This window comes from Azolla caroliniana, unplaced genomic scaffold (genome assembly GCF_043228905.1).
Source record: "Azolla caroliniana isolate FFs.n. ecotype wild unplaced genomic scaffold, voAzoCaro1.0.p SCAF_103, whole genome shotgun sequence".
NCBI lineage: Eukaryota > Viridiplantae > Streptophyta > Polypodiopsida > Salviniales > Salviniaceae > Azolla > Azolla caroliniana.
In genome coordinates this window covers 21,282-37,648 of record NW_028230538.1, presented here as the reverse complement: position 1 = coordinate 37,648, position 16,367 = coordinate 21,282, and the positions used below count along the sequence as shown (strand labels likewise).

The window sequence follows — 16,367 nt, the reverse complement described above, 5'->3', positions numbered from 1 at the left end:
ATTCAATACGAATAATCTTCTTCTTCAAGTATTCTATGTATTTGGTAACATGTGGAAGTCACAATTAATTGATTTATCACTAGATGTAAATGCTTTTATATGCATGAGTCCCATCACACTAATTTGACTCTAAATTATATCAAGAGATGGTTCATGGAATGTCATTTGATCTATAAAATGAGTAAGATCTTTGGATAACTTACTTCTAGATCTTTGTAAGTTTTATTTGTTTGGACATCCTACATCAAAGATTTATAGATTCAATCTTAAAGATAACATCCATGGTTCACTTATATTTCAAGGGTGGTGACACCTCTCTTTGTTGCTACAGTCTTTGAGTGTCAAGAAACATACTTTAACTAGGACATTGACAAATAATCAAGAGAGAGAGAGAGACGGAGTTTCTAAGAAAGGATGGTGACATGTGAAATTTGAAATCGCATAACAACATTCCATGTGCAAAAGAATTTTGTAAGTTGACAAGTCACGAGACCAAGTTTACATTTTCCTATCCCCACGTTAATGATATAGCATAACCACCTATTAATCATTCCCGGAGAAATGTACGCTTAATAAACACAATTTGGAAGTGAAGGAAGACCTTTCCTCATGTTGCCTTATGGGATGTTCACGATGATTTTTGCATACTCAACACACAATTCTCCATTGGGATGTATTTTCATGTCAACAATTGTAGGATGACCATTCCTTGTGCTCTCACAAGGTTCTATTCATTGCCACGACAGAGAATGGGTTTAGGTTTGAGACCAAGTGAGAGGGGCATTTTGAAGGTGGAGGTTTCTAACAACGAGGCAACATCGAACGGGAATTGCAATGGTGCAAATAATTGGATGATGAGAGGCATGTGGAGAATCACATCAACCGTAGCATTCAAGCAACAAAAACACAAATTGATGATGGGTACAAAGGGAAAGAGCAAGTGGTAGCACCAATGTGTTCAAATGGAAGACTAGGACTAGTCTTGCTTTGGATTAGAAAGTGTAAAGGGGGTGTGGGCCTTGGGGGTATAACGTTTTGTTTGTATTAGAAGTGTGTGAAAGAACGAACACATAAGATCTTGTGAATACCATTTGTGCCTTGGACCGGGTCCTCCATGAGACTAGTCCAAGCAAAGAACCTCCTTAAAAAGAAAAACAATGGGGAACACTTGTGAAGTGCTCACCTTGTCTTGTGAATCTCTCCTTTCCTCTCTCTCTCTCTCTCACACACACACACACATATACATCATTGAACCATTTCTTCCATCATCTAGCCTCAATTTGTTTGTTTTGGACAACCATGGCCACCACTAACAACTCTACCGCGGAGTCCAAGCTGTCTGAGCTCCGTCGCCCGCCCACATTGCCGTTGCCTGTGGCCGGTGTGAATGCGCTCTTCATCGATGGCCCTGTGGCGAAGCCCCCCCATTGGGTGAAGGCCGCGGAGGCACTCCAGTCGAGCCACTTCGATGAGGTGCGAGGCATGGTTCGCCAGTTCCTGGAGACCGAGTCAGTGGTCCTACGGGGGAGTAGCCTCACGGTCGGCCAAGTCACGGCCATCACGCAACGCGCATCCGTGGTGGTCGAGCTCGATGAAGCCGAAGCCAAGGCTCGTGTGGACGAGAGCTCCAACTGGGTCCTCAACAACATTCTAAAGGGGACCGACACTTACGGGGTCACGACGGGGTTCGGGGCCACTTCACACCGCCGGACAACACAAGCCACTGATCTACAAAAGGAGCTGATACGCTTCCTCAACGCAGGGGTCATCGCCCGCCCGTCGGACGGCTGCACTTTGCCCATCAAGTACGCGCGTGCGGCCATGCTCGTCCGGACGAACACATTGATGCAAGGCTACTCGGGCATCCGGTGGGCGATCCTGGATGCAATGAGGAAGCTGATCTGCGCCAATGTGATACCGAAGATCCCGCTCCGCGGTACGATCACAGCATCCGGGGACCTTGTGCCGCTCTCTTACATTGCCGGGCTCATCACCGCGAGGCCGAATTCGGTGGCTGTGGTGCCCGATGGCCGCGAGCTCAAGGCGATCGAGGCCCTAAAGCTGGCGGGGATCGAGGAGCCCTTCGAGATCCAACCCAAGGAAGGATTGGCCCTAGTCAATGGGACCTCGGTTGGGGCCGCGGTCGCATCCCACGTTTGCTTCGACTCCAATGTCCTGGTCCTCCTGGCCGAGGTCTTGTCGGCCCTCTTCTGCGAGGTCATGCAAGGGAAGCCCGAGTTCACTGATCCACTCACGCACCAGCTCAAGCATCACCCGGGGCAGATCGAGGCCGCCGCGGTCATGGAGTTCTTGCTCGAAGGGAGCTCCTACATGAAGGCAGCCGCAAAGCTCCATGAGAATGACCCCTTGTCGAAGCCGAAGCAAGACCGGTACGCGTTGCGTACCTCGCCCCAGTGGCTCGGCCCCCAGGTGGAGGTGATAAGGTTCGCTACACACGCGATCGAGCGAGAGATCAACTCGGTGAACGACAACCCTCTCATCGATGTGTCACGGGACATGGCCCTCCACGGCGGGAACTTCCAAGGGACTCCCATCGGGGTGTCCATGGACAACATCCGGATCGCGCTCGCGGCCATCGGTAAGCTCATGTTCGCCCAATTCTCGGAGCTCGTTTGCGACTACTACAACTCCGGCCTACCCTCCAACCTCTCAGGGGGGCCCAACCCGAGCCTCGACTATGGCATGAAGGGTGCGGAGATCGCAATGGCCGCATATTGCTCCGAGCTCCAATACCTTGCTAACCCCGTGACAACTCACGTCCAAAGTGCGGAACAACACAACCAAGATGTGAACTCCCTCGGCCTCATCTCGGCCCGGAAGTCAGCCGAGGCGGTCGAGATCCTCAAGCTCATGTCGTCCACCTACTTGATCGCACTCTGCCAAGCCGTGGATCTCCGACACTTGGAAGAGAACATGAAGGAAGTGGTGAAGAAGCTTGTGGAGAAGGCCATCACATCCACTTTCCATGATGATCTCAATGCCACCGACAAGGGCTCGCCCTTCCCGACCAAATTCTCGGAGAAGGAGCTCTTGCAAGTTGTCGAGCACCAGCCCGTGTTCTCCTACATCGACAATGCGTCCAATCCTGCCTATTCTCTAATGCTACAACTCCGAGAGGTGTTGGTCGAGCAAGCCCTAAAGTCACAAGCATCATCGAATGACGAAACATCGGTGCCCGAGCTATTCAAGAAGATCCCGACCTTCGAGGCAAACCTAAAAGCGCTCCTTGATGAGGAGATCCCCAAGGCTAGGGAACGCTATGATTCGGGCGACTACGCCGTTCCAAACCGGATCAAAAAGTGCCGAACCTACCCCTTGTACAAGCTAGTGAGGACCGAACTAGGTACCGATCTCCTTAGGGGTACCGCGACAAGGAGCCCAGGGGAGGACATTGAGAAGGTTTTCATCACGTTCCTCGAGGGCAAGCTCCTAATACCTTTGCTGAAATGCTTAGAAGGGTGGCGCCGGTCGGCTGGACCATTCACTCCTCGGACCGTGCCGGCCTCGCCGGCAGTGTTTAACCCTACTTATTGGGCATGGTTCGACAATGTCCGGTCTCCGTCCGCCACTGCCGGGAAAGGCTATTGGTCCCTTGGAGTGTAAACAGGACTGGGGAAGCATCCAAACCTTCTCTTCCCTTCTCTTCTTCTATCACTCAGTTTCCCTCTCTCTACTTTTTGCAAGTTATCTCTCTACTTTTGCCTAAATTCGAAACAATGCCCCTCTATCGTTACTAAGCTAAGGGCACAACAATAATTAACAATAATAAATGACAATTGACAAATACCCTACCTACATTTACACATTCTGTTTCTTTACAATGTGAACTTTTATCTTCTTTTCTTTTACATGTCATTGATGAGTTGTAATGCTATAGATATATTTTGTCTTGGTGAGTTGTAATGGTATACATAGATATATGTTGTCGTGGTGAGTTGTAATTGTATACATAGATATATGTTATCGTGGTGAGTTGTAATCGTATTCGCATGTGTTGGTGGTGAGTAGTAATGCTCCCACTACTATTTCTATAATGAAATGGGGGCCTTATGGGTGTTAGCACCGAAAATATATGAATACACCCCAGGGCCCAAACTCAACCATTAAGACTCGAAGACCTAAATTGCATTGATTCCCCAGAGTAAGTAAAAGTCGAGAGGTTCACAGTTTATTATATACAAGTTATTACTTCAATTCACTTGATTCTCCTACAGAGCATAGAAAGGACAAAATTGATGGAAACATCTTATCCCATTGCACATGCAAAAAGCTACTTACTTAATAGAAATATCATTCCATTGCTCTTAAAGCAAAACATGACGTACCTTTCATCCAACCATGTATATTTAACCACGTGTTAATCAACTAATTAAATATAGAAAAAAAGGTCAAACCAAAAGAGGACATCCACCAATTAAGACAAGAGACTTGTCATAACGCTCCTAATATTTCTTATGACTTGTAATTTATATGCTATATGTATGGGTGATAAAAGATACTGTTAAATTAAAGAGCAATGAAAGTTCTTTGGATATTCATTGGGATATATTTTGCTTTACAAAAAATCTAAAAGTTGTCAAGGGAAAAATCAAGGAAGCAAGAGACAATCATACAATGACTTGCTTGAGAGAATGCATTAAGAAGAAATCATTTAGAGTGGGTTGATTGAAGACCATTTGGCAACATGATATCCAATACTCATTCTTAACCTCATTAGATTAAAGTTCCTTCAACACGCTATTTTTACCAGATGGAGAGTTAGACATTAATAAGAATAATTAGATGCTCTAATTTTCAAATTTCCTTCATCTTCATGTTTGCACTTGACTCAAAATTCTAATTTCCTTCATCTTCACGTGGTGGTGTTTTGTTTCCAATTGAACAAAGAAAAAGACTCATCGAACTATGATAACTTGACCGTGTTTATCTTTTGATATCACCATAATAACAAAGCCTATTTAAATAAAGTCTTTTGACTTGAATCAATTGAGGGGCATGTTCATGTATGATTGTGTCCACGACTAAATGTGACAAGCTTGTTAAACCACTCATCAAGTACCCTAATACCTAAAGATTTTGGTGCCTAGAAGGCTAAATTTGGGGATGGTAAAGGATTTCCGTGTGCCCATATCATACAAAATATATGGCTCATGTCTTTTTCCTTGCTTAGGACAAACTTTTAAATCATGACAATAGTAAGCGGGGTTCTCGATGTGCCCTCATCTAACACCAACAGCCAAGTGTCAACATTTTTGTATAATTATTGCATGCACACATACCATTCTACAAGAGTGCACTCAAGTAGGCTTTGATAATCAATTGTATTATTTTTTGTAGTACTTTATCTCTAATTTACATGCAATTTCATTGCCATGATCTATATATGGCCATGCGCATAGAGAAAATTGTGGTATTCTTTGAAGGTCAAAGTAGTTTGTGAGCCTCATCATATTATTTCATCGTTTGGAGTTTCCCGGGGATGTAATTGAAGGACACAACAACTACTCTCTTGAAGTTTGTTGCTAAATTGTTAAACAACTCTAATTGTAGCCAAGCACTTGATTCACAAGATAGCGTTTTTTCCCTTTTCATATATAACCCTTCGCATCCAGTCTAACAATGAGGCCACAATACACATCTACGAAATACGAGGGAATGATCACAACTAAATTTAATCTCATTCAGACCCCGCAACTCTTAATGCAGCACATTAGATCCTTACTACATAGAAGAAGCGAGGCCAAATAACCTTGGAATAATAAATAAAGAGAAAATATTTAGGTGTGTGCCGTCCTTCACTATTCCTATTTTCATAATAAAAATTGTTGATAAGAATGGTTAAACTATTTTGTATCATTGCTATGTATATCTCACAAATTGAATATTTATTAAATTCTATGGCTTACAAGGACATATGAAAAGCAAGGAAATTATATGTTTAACTATAGCTTGTGCGGATGAGATCTACATCTTGATCAATATAGTACATTGATAGCTAAGCTGATTTGAAAGGGAATACATAAAATAATGCACGAAATTCTTGTAAGTGGAAGCACTAGAAAGTTGTCATGACGGTGGCAAGCAATAAGATAAAAGCACATGGCAAAGTTTTCTAGTGGGTTCGGCAATTTGGGTTTCTTTGCCTAATACAGATTTGACCTTAGTTTGAGAAGTTTGAGTATTTACACAATAGTAATAATCATGGACACAAATTATTGAAGAAAAAAATTTACACCATCGTGAAGAATTAAATGAGTAAGATGATCACAATCTCAAGGAAACATAATAAGTAGATTAAGGTTTATTATTATTTTACATTAGCAACAATAATATGCAATCTTTTCTCTTTTCCACAAGATCAAAAGTTAATGGTGTTCCTCTTTACACAAACAGAGCAAATGATTGAAGGTTGTTTTGAATCACATCTTCGATAAAAACTAGATTTATACTTGAAGGTAGTGTTGGGCAAACTTTTTGACCCTAATAAGAAATTCCGGATCAGCCATTTTCCTATTACTATACATGTCATTTGTAACAAGAAGGAATTAATTTTTTTTATCTAACTACTTTGTAAAGTTTCACAATTGAACCATCAATATAGAAAATTGTAGAACATATACAAATTTCCCATTTCTTATTAACCTAACTAATGATATTGTCTTAAATCTGTCATATGCTAAGATTCCACCAATTAATTATTGTCAAGTCATCTATGGCTCAAATAATATATGTTTGATGAGGTTCATGTCAATAGGATAGATGATGATGAATGTTACGAATTTATGGTTATGGAGGGGTTCATAGATTCACAACCTTAAAATTGGCCCTAGTCTTGTTGGCCACTAGCACTGATACACATACAAATAGTAAAGTTTTGGCCACATATACAAATACACCTAAATAAACTCATGAAATATTACACATATAATACAAAACTTATTTACACATTCACACACACACACACACACACACATATATACGTACACATATTTACACTAACCCGCATACAATGATACAAATTAGTACCCTTGAAGGCTATCATTCACTTGCAAGCTACATTCTCAAAATGAGGAAACTCTAAGTGATTTAACACATACCAAGTGGAGTTTTTTTTAAACGTAATTCTTCATCAAGGACACAATCTTCTTTGGTCCAGGTTCCCAGTAGTCGTGTTGTTTTTCACACGCATGCTTGTGAATTTCATGTACATCTAACAAACACTCGGGGAGGTAGTACATACATTCCTTGTGTAGCCATCTGACATTGTATACATTTAACAAACACTTGAAGAGGTATTACAAGCATCTTTGTTACGTGCATGACCATAAATTATCCCATGGTAAGATTATACCGTAGTATTCTATACACGTGGATAAAGTGTGAGGGTTCAACGAGAGTGTAAAGAAGGAAGGATTACTTTTAATCCTAGGAATTGGGACAACCCATAAGGGCCAAGTGTGAACTTGTTTAGGGGCCTAAGGTGTGGCTATAAATATGAGGGCTAGCTACCATCATTAGGACATGATTCAACTACATTGAGACTCTATGCTTGTGGTGATTCAACTCTTGTAGCGAATGCGCCAATACCAGGTACGACTCAGGTTTTCTCGATCTTCCAAGAATTGCTCGCCATAGAAGAGAACCAATACGGTTGAAAGCTAAAATGCCTTTGAACTGACAATGGGGGAGAGTTTAAGTCTGAAGAATTCGTCGAATTTTGCCGATAAAGCGACATTCGACGTGAATACACGAAACCTCATAGTTCGGAGTAGAATGGATCTGCTGAGCGGATGAATCAGACAATTCAAGAACGAATAGTGTCCATGCTCCAACACTCTAGGTTGTCGGATGGATTCTGGACAGAGGCTCTATTTATGATAGTGCACATAATCATTATGTCACTGAGTAGGCCTTTAGGACTTCAAATACCTTTGGAATTATGGACGAGCACTAAGTCGAATTACGACAAGCTGCGGATTTTCGGATGTGAAGCATACGTCCTCATATCGAAGGACGATTGCCGCAAACTTGAACCGAGGTCCAAGAAATGCATTTTCCTTGGCTATGGACCAAACAAAGAGATCGGATACTGACTTTGGAACCCTAGAGCACACACAAATCGTTTGAAGTTCGGATGTAGTGTTCAATGGGTCCACAGTGACATGAGGATGGGCTAGATCAAGCTACCAAATCGCTCTGATACCATATAAAGAATCAAGTGTGATTCTATGCAGCAGAATAGTTTAGAGATGTGTGTTGTGTGTGTGTGGAAGAGGAGAGAAGAGAGACGCAAGATAGATAGGAAAATGAAATACTCAAGAAGATGTACGTATTAGAAATGGAGAATAACTACAACAATATGAATATTACAAAGGAGGTTAACCAACACATTACAAATTAGGAGGGTGCTTTATATAAGGTCAACCTCTTTCTACATTATCTCACTAAAATATACACTCTCTCTCTAAATCCTTGGGGAATGTGGACACTCATTAGTCATGGGGAATATGAAACTCATTAGTTATGTGTCATACATAGAACATGATTCTTTGACACATAGTTAATGTGTAGAAGGTAGTGGTGACCTTTGACCTTTGAGTGCTCATAGATTCTCAAAAGATGTGTTCACACACTAGACTAGGTTGAGCTTGATTCTCAACACGCACCCTCAAACTCAACTTTGGTTGGCTTTCGACTTTCGGCCTTCCTATAGTGTCCATCTCAACTAATGTCCGCTTTGGCTGGTATCTGGTTCTCTCTTGTACTCCCCATCAAGCTTGGCAAGTCATAGATCGTCAATCCAAGGTCTGACATGAATTGCTGAGGCTTGTCAGCTCCTATGACTTTGGTGAAGATGTCGACTGTCTGAAGATTCGTGTTGATGTGTTGAAGGTCGACATCTCCAACTTGAATGCACTCTCAGATGAAGTGATAGTGCACTTCTATATGCTTCGTGCTCACATTGAACACCGGGTTTTGAGCCAGTTACTTGATGGAAATGCCTAGATCCCTCAATATTCTCTTCAACCAAACAACGTCACATGCAACCATAACAGTGCCCCTGTATTCGGCCTTTGGCTCGAAAGTGCGATGGTCGGTTGCTTCTTGCTATTCCAGGAGATGGCTCCACTTCCTAGAGAGAAGAAGAACCCTGAGGTCAATCATTGGTCAGCTCTGTAGCCTACCCGATTGACATCTATATATCCTTTGAGTCGAATTGATGTGGCCGATTTGTAGAGAATTCCGTAGTCCATTGTTCCACTCACGTATCATAATATACTCACTTAGCACAATCTAAATGAATATTGCGTGGAGTTTGCATGAATTGGCTAAGGAGGCCGACCGGATAGTTGAGGCTGGGTCGAGTGATCGTGAGATAGATGCGGCTTCCAATTAGTTGTCGATACTGAGTCGGTTCACACTCTTCTATGCCAGAGTCGCAATTAGCTTTAGGTTTCAATCAAGTGGGGTTGCCATAGACTTATACTCAGTCATCTCGAACTTATATAATAAGTTGAGGATGTAATGTTGTTGGGAGATCATAATGCCGGTTGGAGTCCGAATTACTTTATTGAGCGAGCAGGGTCAACTTGGGACAGGTCGGTTGTAGAAGCCAAGAACTAGATCTGATGGAAACTGATTGCTTAGGTCTGGATTGGCTGAAGAAGCCGAGAGCTAGATCGGCAGGCCGTTTGGACCGATATTCCACGAAGGAATAACTTGGGTGTTAGTGTTAGACGGTCATTTAATGAGCACTCAAGTACTTGTCAGTACTTGTCAACCCATTGTCAGGGCTTGTATTTAAATTGCTCTTTGAGCACATTTCTATGTACAGAGTATATTCATTTTGAATCTAAGTTTGTTGTATGTTCACTATGTCTCTCTCTCATACTGTGTATTTTCCATTCTTTGTGTTTACCTAACTATTGTTATTGTTTGGTTCAACTGACTGTATTTGTGTACAAGTTTCTGCGTACATAATTCTTTACATGATATCAGAGTGCGAGGGCCAGAAGAATCCTCTGTTGCCATCAAAGCAAATTAACATAGATTTGAAGAATTTTCTTCCTCAAACAACAAGAACATGGATAGAGGTATGGGTGGCTCACTTCCAACGGAGAAACAACTACGCATCTTGGTCATACAAGATGCACCAGTGCCTGCTCAAAAATGGGTACTGGAGCTACGTCGAAGGAGCCAACGATGCAACATTGGATTTGACACACAAAGAGGTCCCATCTTGGGAGCCAGCAACAAGCTGAGTCTTGTATTGCCATGCCTCGTGTGTCCACAACTAGATGCTTGGGTATATGTGTGTGAGTGTGGAGATCTCAAAGCTCTGTTACTAGCCGAGTCCGATTGTATTTCTCTTATTACAAGTTAATTGATTGTCTCGTTGTGTTGGGAAATAGGTCCCTCAAGATGGGAAGAGAAGAAACAAGTTGGCCGAGAACCAAATTGGTGAGAAGAAATTGAAATTGAAATCGTTTCGGAAGACTATAATTGTAAATAGTCTAAAATGCCTCTTGGGGGGCTATACTTGTAAATAGCTAGAAAGTTTCTTTCGTTTATAAGCAACTAGGGAAAACTTTATGAAGAGAGTTGATCATTATTGTAAAGTTAGAACCAAGTAGTTGCCTCTGTAACTGTGAGTGAGAGAGTGAGAGTGTAACTTTGTAGCCGTCTGTCAGACGAAGGAGAACTCGAGGTCGTTGCCTCTAAGTTTCGTATTTGTACTTCCTCTCTACTATAGTGATCTGTTTTCTCGGGGTTTGTGGACCCCTGTGTTCTTTTCCCATTTCGGGTTTTCCACGTAAAATATCGGTGTCTCCGTGTCTTCACGTTTTTCTGTCTGTGTACTAATTCTTGGTTTCTACACACGAATACGAACTGTAACCAGTTGTGGCCGGTCGATTCCTAACAAAGTGGTATCAGAGCGATGGAAGACTGATTCGGCGGCATGTTTAAGCTAACCGGATCCAAGTACTTAATGTGGAAGTCGAAGATGAGAGACATGCTCGTGTGCAAAGACCTTTGGCTGCCGGTGCAGTTTGGAGATAAAAGACCAGAGAAGATCAATGCAACGACTTGGGAAGTGTTGCATCTAAAGGCGGCCGCATATATAAGGTGTTTTATAGGCATGAGTCTATACAACAACTTCGGTGAAGAAACATAAGCATACGTCCTATGGAAGAAGATTAGTGTCATGTTCGAAAACAAGAACATCGTGAATAGAGTCTCAGTATTTCGAAAAATCGTGAGGCTTCGGTATTAGGATGGCTCCAGTATGGCGGAGCACATCAATGCCTTCCAAGGATTGATGAACCAAACCAACTCTCTAGAAGTACCTCTAGCTGATGAGGTATTAGCATTGTTGTTGCTGGGATCTCTTCCAGACAGTTGGGAAACGTTGGTTGTCATGTTGGGTAACGCGGGACCGGAAGGGAAACACCTATCCATAGAGCAAGTGAAGTCGAGCTTGCTGAATGAAGAAGCTCATCGGAAGGACCGAGAGTCAAGCACCGACCAGAAGGCCTTAGTCCCGGAAGGTGACACGATTCGGGGAAGAAGCCGAAATCAAAGTCCCTAGAATCGAGATAAGTCAAAGACCAGGACAAAGTCAACGGGGAGACCCATGTGCTTCTACTATGGGAAGCTGGGGCACATACAGAAAAACTGCCAACACTTTCGAAAGGAGAAAGGGGGAGTTGATGGTGTAGAGTCAAAGAAAATCCCGAACAGGAAGAACACCTCAGCAATCGCCGCGAGTGAGGAGGAGTTGTTGCTCATTAGTGAGCAAAACGAAGTGAATCTCGCAGGCGAAGAATCGACATAGGTGGTCAAGTGCGTCATTTCACCTAACCCTTGATCAAATGTGCTTCTCATCCTACAGAGCTGGAGATGTGGGATCTGTAAAGATGGGAAATGAAGGAGCATGTTGAATTGTCGGCATTGGAGATGTGTGTTTGGAAACCTCAACCGGGTGCAGAGTCGTGTTGAGAGATGTACGACACGTTCCAAAGGTTTGATTGAACCTAATATTAGCCGGTTGGCTAGATGACGAAGGCTACACGGGTAGCATCTAGAACGGGGTCAGGAAGTTCTGCAAGGGAAGTCTGATCGTGGCTCGAGCCCGGAAAACCAACACACTGTACATAATGAATGCTTGAATATGCTGAGGGGAAGCAAACGTGGCAGCCGACACTGTCGGTGAACTGTGGCATATGAGGTTGTGCCATATGAGCCAGAAGGGGATGCGAAAGCTTGCCGAGGACAACCTCATTCCGGAAGTAAAGAACGTGCAACTTGAGAAGTGCACTGATTGCTTGGCCGGTAAATAGAATCGAACATCCTTCCAAATGAGGCCCCTGATGAGGAAGAAAATGTCATTGGAACTCGTGCATACGGACATATGCTATGTGGACACGAAGTCGCATGGTGGTTCACAATATTTTGTGACCTTCATTGATGACTGTAGCCGGAAGTTATGGGCTTCCGTGCTGAAGACGAAGGATCAAGTGTTATCTGTCTTCAAAGAGTTCCAAGTGAGGGCCAAGAGAGAAACCGGCCAAACACTGAAGGCAGTCCGAGCGGACAATGGCAGAGAGTACCGTGGATTGTTCGAGGAATATTGCCGAAATCAAGGAATTTGGCTTGAGTATACCGTGCCGAAGGTACTAGAGCTTAATGGGCTGGCCGAGAGAATGAACCAGACTGTAATGGAAAGGGTCTGAAGTATGCTTGCACATGCTAAGTTACCAAAGACGTTTTGGGTTGAGGCTCTGATGACGGCAGTGTACGTGATAAACCGATCACCCTCAGTAGCCCTGGAAGGTGATATCCCACAAAGGGTGTGGAGCGGCAACGATGGTTCGTACCGACATCTGAGGGTGTTCGGCTATCTTGCCAATGTGCATGTGGCAAAAGACCAAAGGGGAAAACTAGACCCGAAATCTCGGCCAAGTATATTTCTCAGCTATGACAATGATGAATTTGGCTATCGGCTATCGGACTTAGTTGAGAAGAAAGTCATTAGGAGCCGTGACATTGTCTTCATGGAGGAAAAGACAATAGTCGACTAGGAGATTGCGAATAAGTCTCCAACTACCGAATCGAACCGAGTCGACACTCGGCCGAATCGAGTAGAAGCCGATTTGATCAAAATCAAATCCAAGCCAATCGGTCGATTTAATACTCGGCAAAATCGAGAACTGACTAAAGAACAAGGGGAAACGACCGAACAAGGAACTAAATTTGAATCGGCCGAAGAAGTCGAAGAAGAACCGATCGTGCCGAATGGAGGTTGAAGATACCCCCTAAGAGAAAGGAGGGCCCCCGAAGATTTCCTGATGAAGAGCATGTACTGCTAACCGATGAGGGGGAGCCAAAAAGTTTTGAAGAAGCTAAGGAAGATACCCACAACCGAAAGTGGTTGAGTGCCATGCAAGAGGCGATGGATTCCTTGCATGAGAACCACATATATGAACTGACCGAACTACCAAGAGGAAAGAAGGCACTTCGGAATAAATGGGTATACAAGTTGAAATCGGGAGATGGGGGGAATCAACCCAAGTACAAAGTACGAATTATCGTGAAAGGTTTTCAATAGAAGAAGGGTGTCGATTTCGACGAAATATTTGCCCCGGTCGTAAAGCTGACATCTATCCGAACCGTGCTGAGCATTGCAGCCAACATGAATCTCAAAGTCGAACAACTGGACGTCAAGAGTGCCTTCCTCCATGGAGATTTGGAGGAAGAGATATACATGCACTAGCCAAAAGGATTTGTGGAAAAAGGTAAAGAAAATCTCGTATGCCGATTAAGGAAGAGCTTGTACGGGTTGAAGCAAGCTCCTCGGCAGTGGTACAGAAAATTCGAATCCTTCATGATCGACATCGGGTACCACAAAACGCAAGCCAATCACTGTGTATTTGTGAAGAAGTTTGACAGAGGAGATTTCCTCATCCTCCTGTTGTATGTGGACGACATGTTGATTGTTAGATGGGACTATACGAAGATCCGACTGTTGAAGAACGCCTTGAGCAGATCGTTCTCGATGAAGGATATGGGTCCAGCAAAGCAAATCTTGGGGATGCACATTGTTCGGGATTGAACAAAGAAATTGTTGTGGCTATCACAAGAAAAATATGTGACAAAGGTGCTCCAGAGATTCGGCATGGAAAATGTGAAACCGGTTGACTCGACACTGCCGATGAGCTGCAAACTAAGCAAAAAACAATGTCCGAAATCAAAAATCGAGAAGGCCGAGATGTCAAAAGTTCCTTATGCCTCGGCAGTTGGAAGCCTAATGTACGCGATGATATGTACCAACCCAGACATAGGATACGCAGTCGGCGTGGTTAGCTGATCTATGAGCAACCCCGGAAGAGAACATTGGGTTGCCGGGAAGTGGATACTTCGGTACCTAAAAGGCACCTCGAACGTGTGTCTTCGTTTCGGTTCAGGTACTGACTCAGACATGTCGGCTGATATGGATACCAACTGATCCACGTCCAAGTACATAATAACTTATGCAGGGGGAGCTGTTTCGTGGCAGTCGAGGTTGCAGAAGGCCGTGGCGCTGTCGACCACGGAAGCCGAATATATGACCGTAGTGGAAGCTGGCAAGGAAATCATATGGATGAAGGAGTTTATTAGTGAGTTGGGAATTCGGCAGGAGGAATTCCAACTCCATTGTGATAACCAGAGTGTCATTCACCTTGCGAAAAATGCCGCCTACCACTCCAGGACCAAACACATACAGAGAAGATATCATTGGCTCCGAGAGTGAGTAGAAGAAAAGGAGTTTGCTCTAGTGAAGATCCACACGGCCGAAAATGGATCGGATATGCTGGCGATGGTGCTGTCAGCCGAAAAGCTAAACGCGTGCCGACAGAGAGTCAGTTTGGTGAAGTACCCCATGCCGGAGTGAAGGGGGAGTTTGTTGGGAAACAAGTCCCTCCGGATGGGAACAGAAGAACCAAGTTGGTGAGTAACTCGGCCGAGATCGAGATCAAAATCAAAATCAAAATCAAAATCGTTTTGGAAGACTATAATTGTAAATAGTCTAAAATGCCTCTTGGGGGGCTATACTTGTAAATAGCTAGAAAGTTGCTTTTGTTTATAAGCAACTAGGGCAAACTTTATGAAGAGAGTTGATCATTACTGTAAAGTTAGAACCAGGTAGTTGCCTCTATAACGTGAGTGAGAGTGTAACTCTATAGCCGTCTGTTAGACGAAGGAGAACTTGAGGTCGTTGCCTCCGAGTTCTGTATTTGTGCTTCCTCTCTACTATAGTGATCCATTTTCTCGGGGTTTGTGAACCCCAATGTTTTTTTCCCATTTCAGGTTTTCCACGTAAAATATCGGGGTCTCTATGTCTTCACGTTGTTTTGTTTGTGTACTAGTTCTTGGTTTTTGCACACGTGTACGAACGTGTAACGGCAAAGACATCCGGAAACCGATCCAAATATTCACTACATCTCTCTGTCATCTTCTCTTATCGGCTCCTTCGTTTGAGACCTCGGTGGTCTTGCCCCATTTCGACACATACCCGTGGAATTCTGCGACATCTTTGCTGAACCCGACTTGAAAGGGGCGGCAAAGGAGTTAAAGATGAGGGGAAGCGAGCTTGCGGAGGCAATGGCGGTGGCTGTTGACCATTTAGTGAATGGTCGAGAGGGCGTGAGTGGCTTCGACAGGGCCATAGAGATGATAGTCGGTAACAATCGGCAACGGTTCGGTTTGAACCGAACCAAACTGCGAAACCGCGGTTTAACGGCTTAATGGTTTCAACGGTTCGGTTTCATCAGTCAAAAACCGTGGTTTAAATGGTTTAACGGTTTTTAATTTTTAATTTTTTTTTAATTTTTTAAAAAAAATTTAAAAAATTTGAAACAAATTCTAAAAAATCTAAAAATTGTTTTTAAACAATCTTTTCATTTTTACTCTTATTCTCACATTTTAGGAACATCTTAAAAATTTTAAAAATTCTAAATAATGAAATATTATAAATTTAAAAAATAAAATAAAATAAATTTGACCTATGTTGAAAATCGAAACCGAACCACGAAACCGCAGTTTTTACGGTTTTACGGTTTGAAAAATGTTTAACGGTTCGTTTTAAAGGTTTCACGGTTTGGTTCCAAACCGGTTTGGTTCCAAACCGGTTTGGTTTGGACCCTCTCAAATCGAACCGAACCGTTGCCGATTGTTAATAGTCGACACAATGGGCCGATTCAATGTTAAAGATGTCTCGACCTATTTGGACGCCTATAAGGCCAAAATGCTGATGCGGGACATCCCAGAGGATGAACGTCTGTCCGGATTTCCGCGAGTCGTCACAC

At 43.3% G+C, this 16,367-nt stretch overlaps 1 protein-coding gene across 1 annotated transcript; it reads left to right on the top strand.

Annotated features, from left to right (window-relative positions):
- The first annotated feature begins 1,234 nt into the window (after positions 1-1,234).
- Positions 1,235-3,824, top strand: LOC147849254 (phenylalanine ammonia-lyase-like). The gene has a single exon (XM_087337712.1). The coding sequence runs from the start codon at positions 1,300-1,302 to the stop codon at positions 3,622-3,624; it is 2,325 nt and encodes a 774-aa protein (XP_087193838.1). The 5' UTR covers positions 1,235-1,299; the 3' UTR covers positions 3,625-3,824.
- Positions 3,825-16,367: the final 12,543 nt, after the last annotated feature.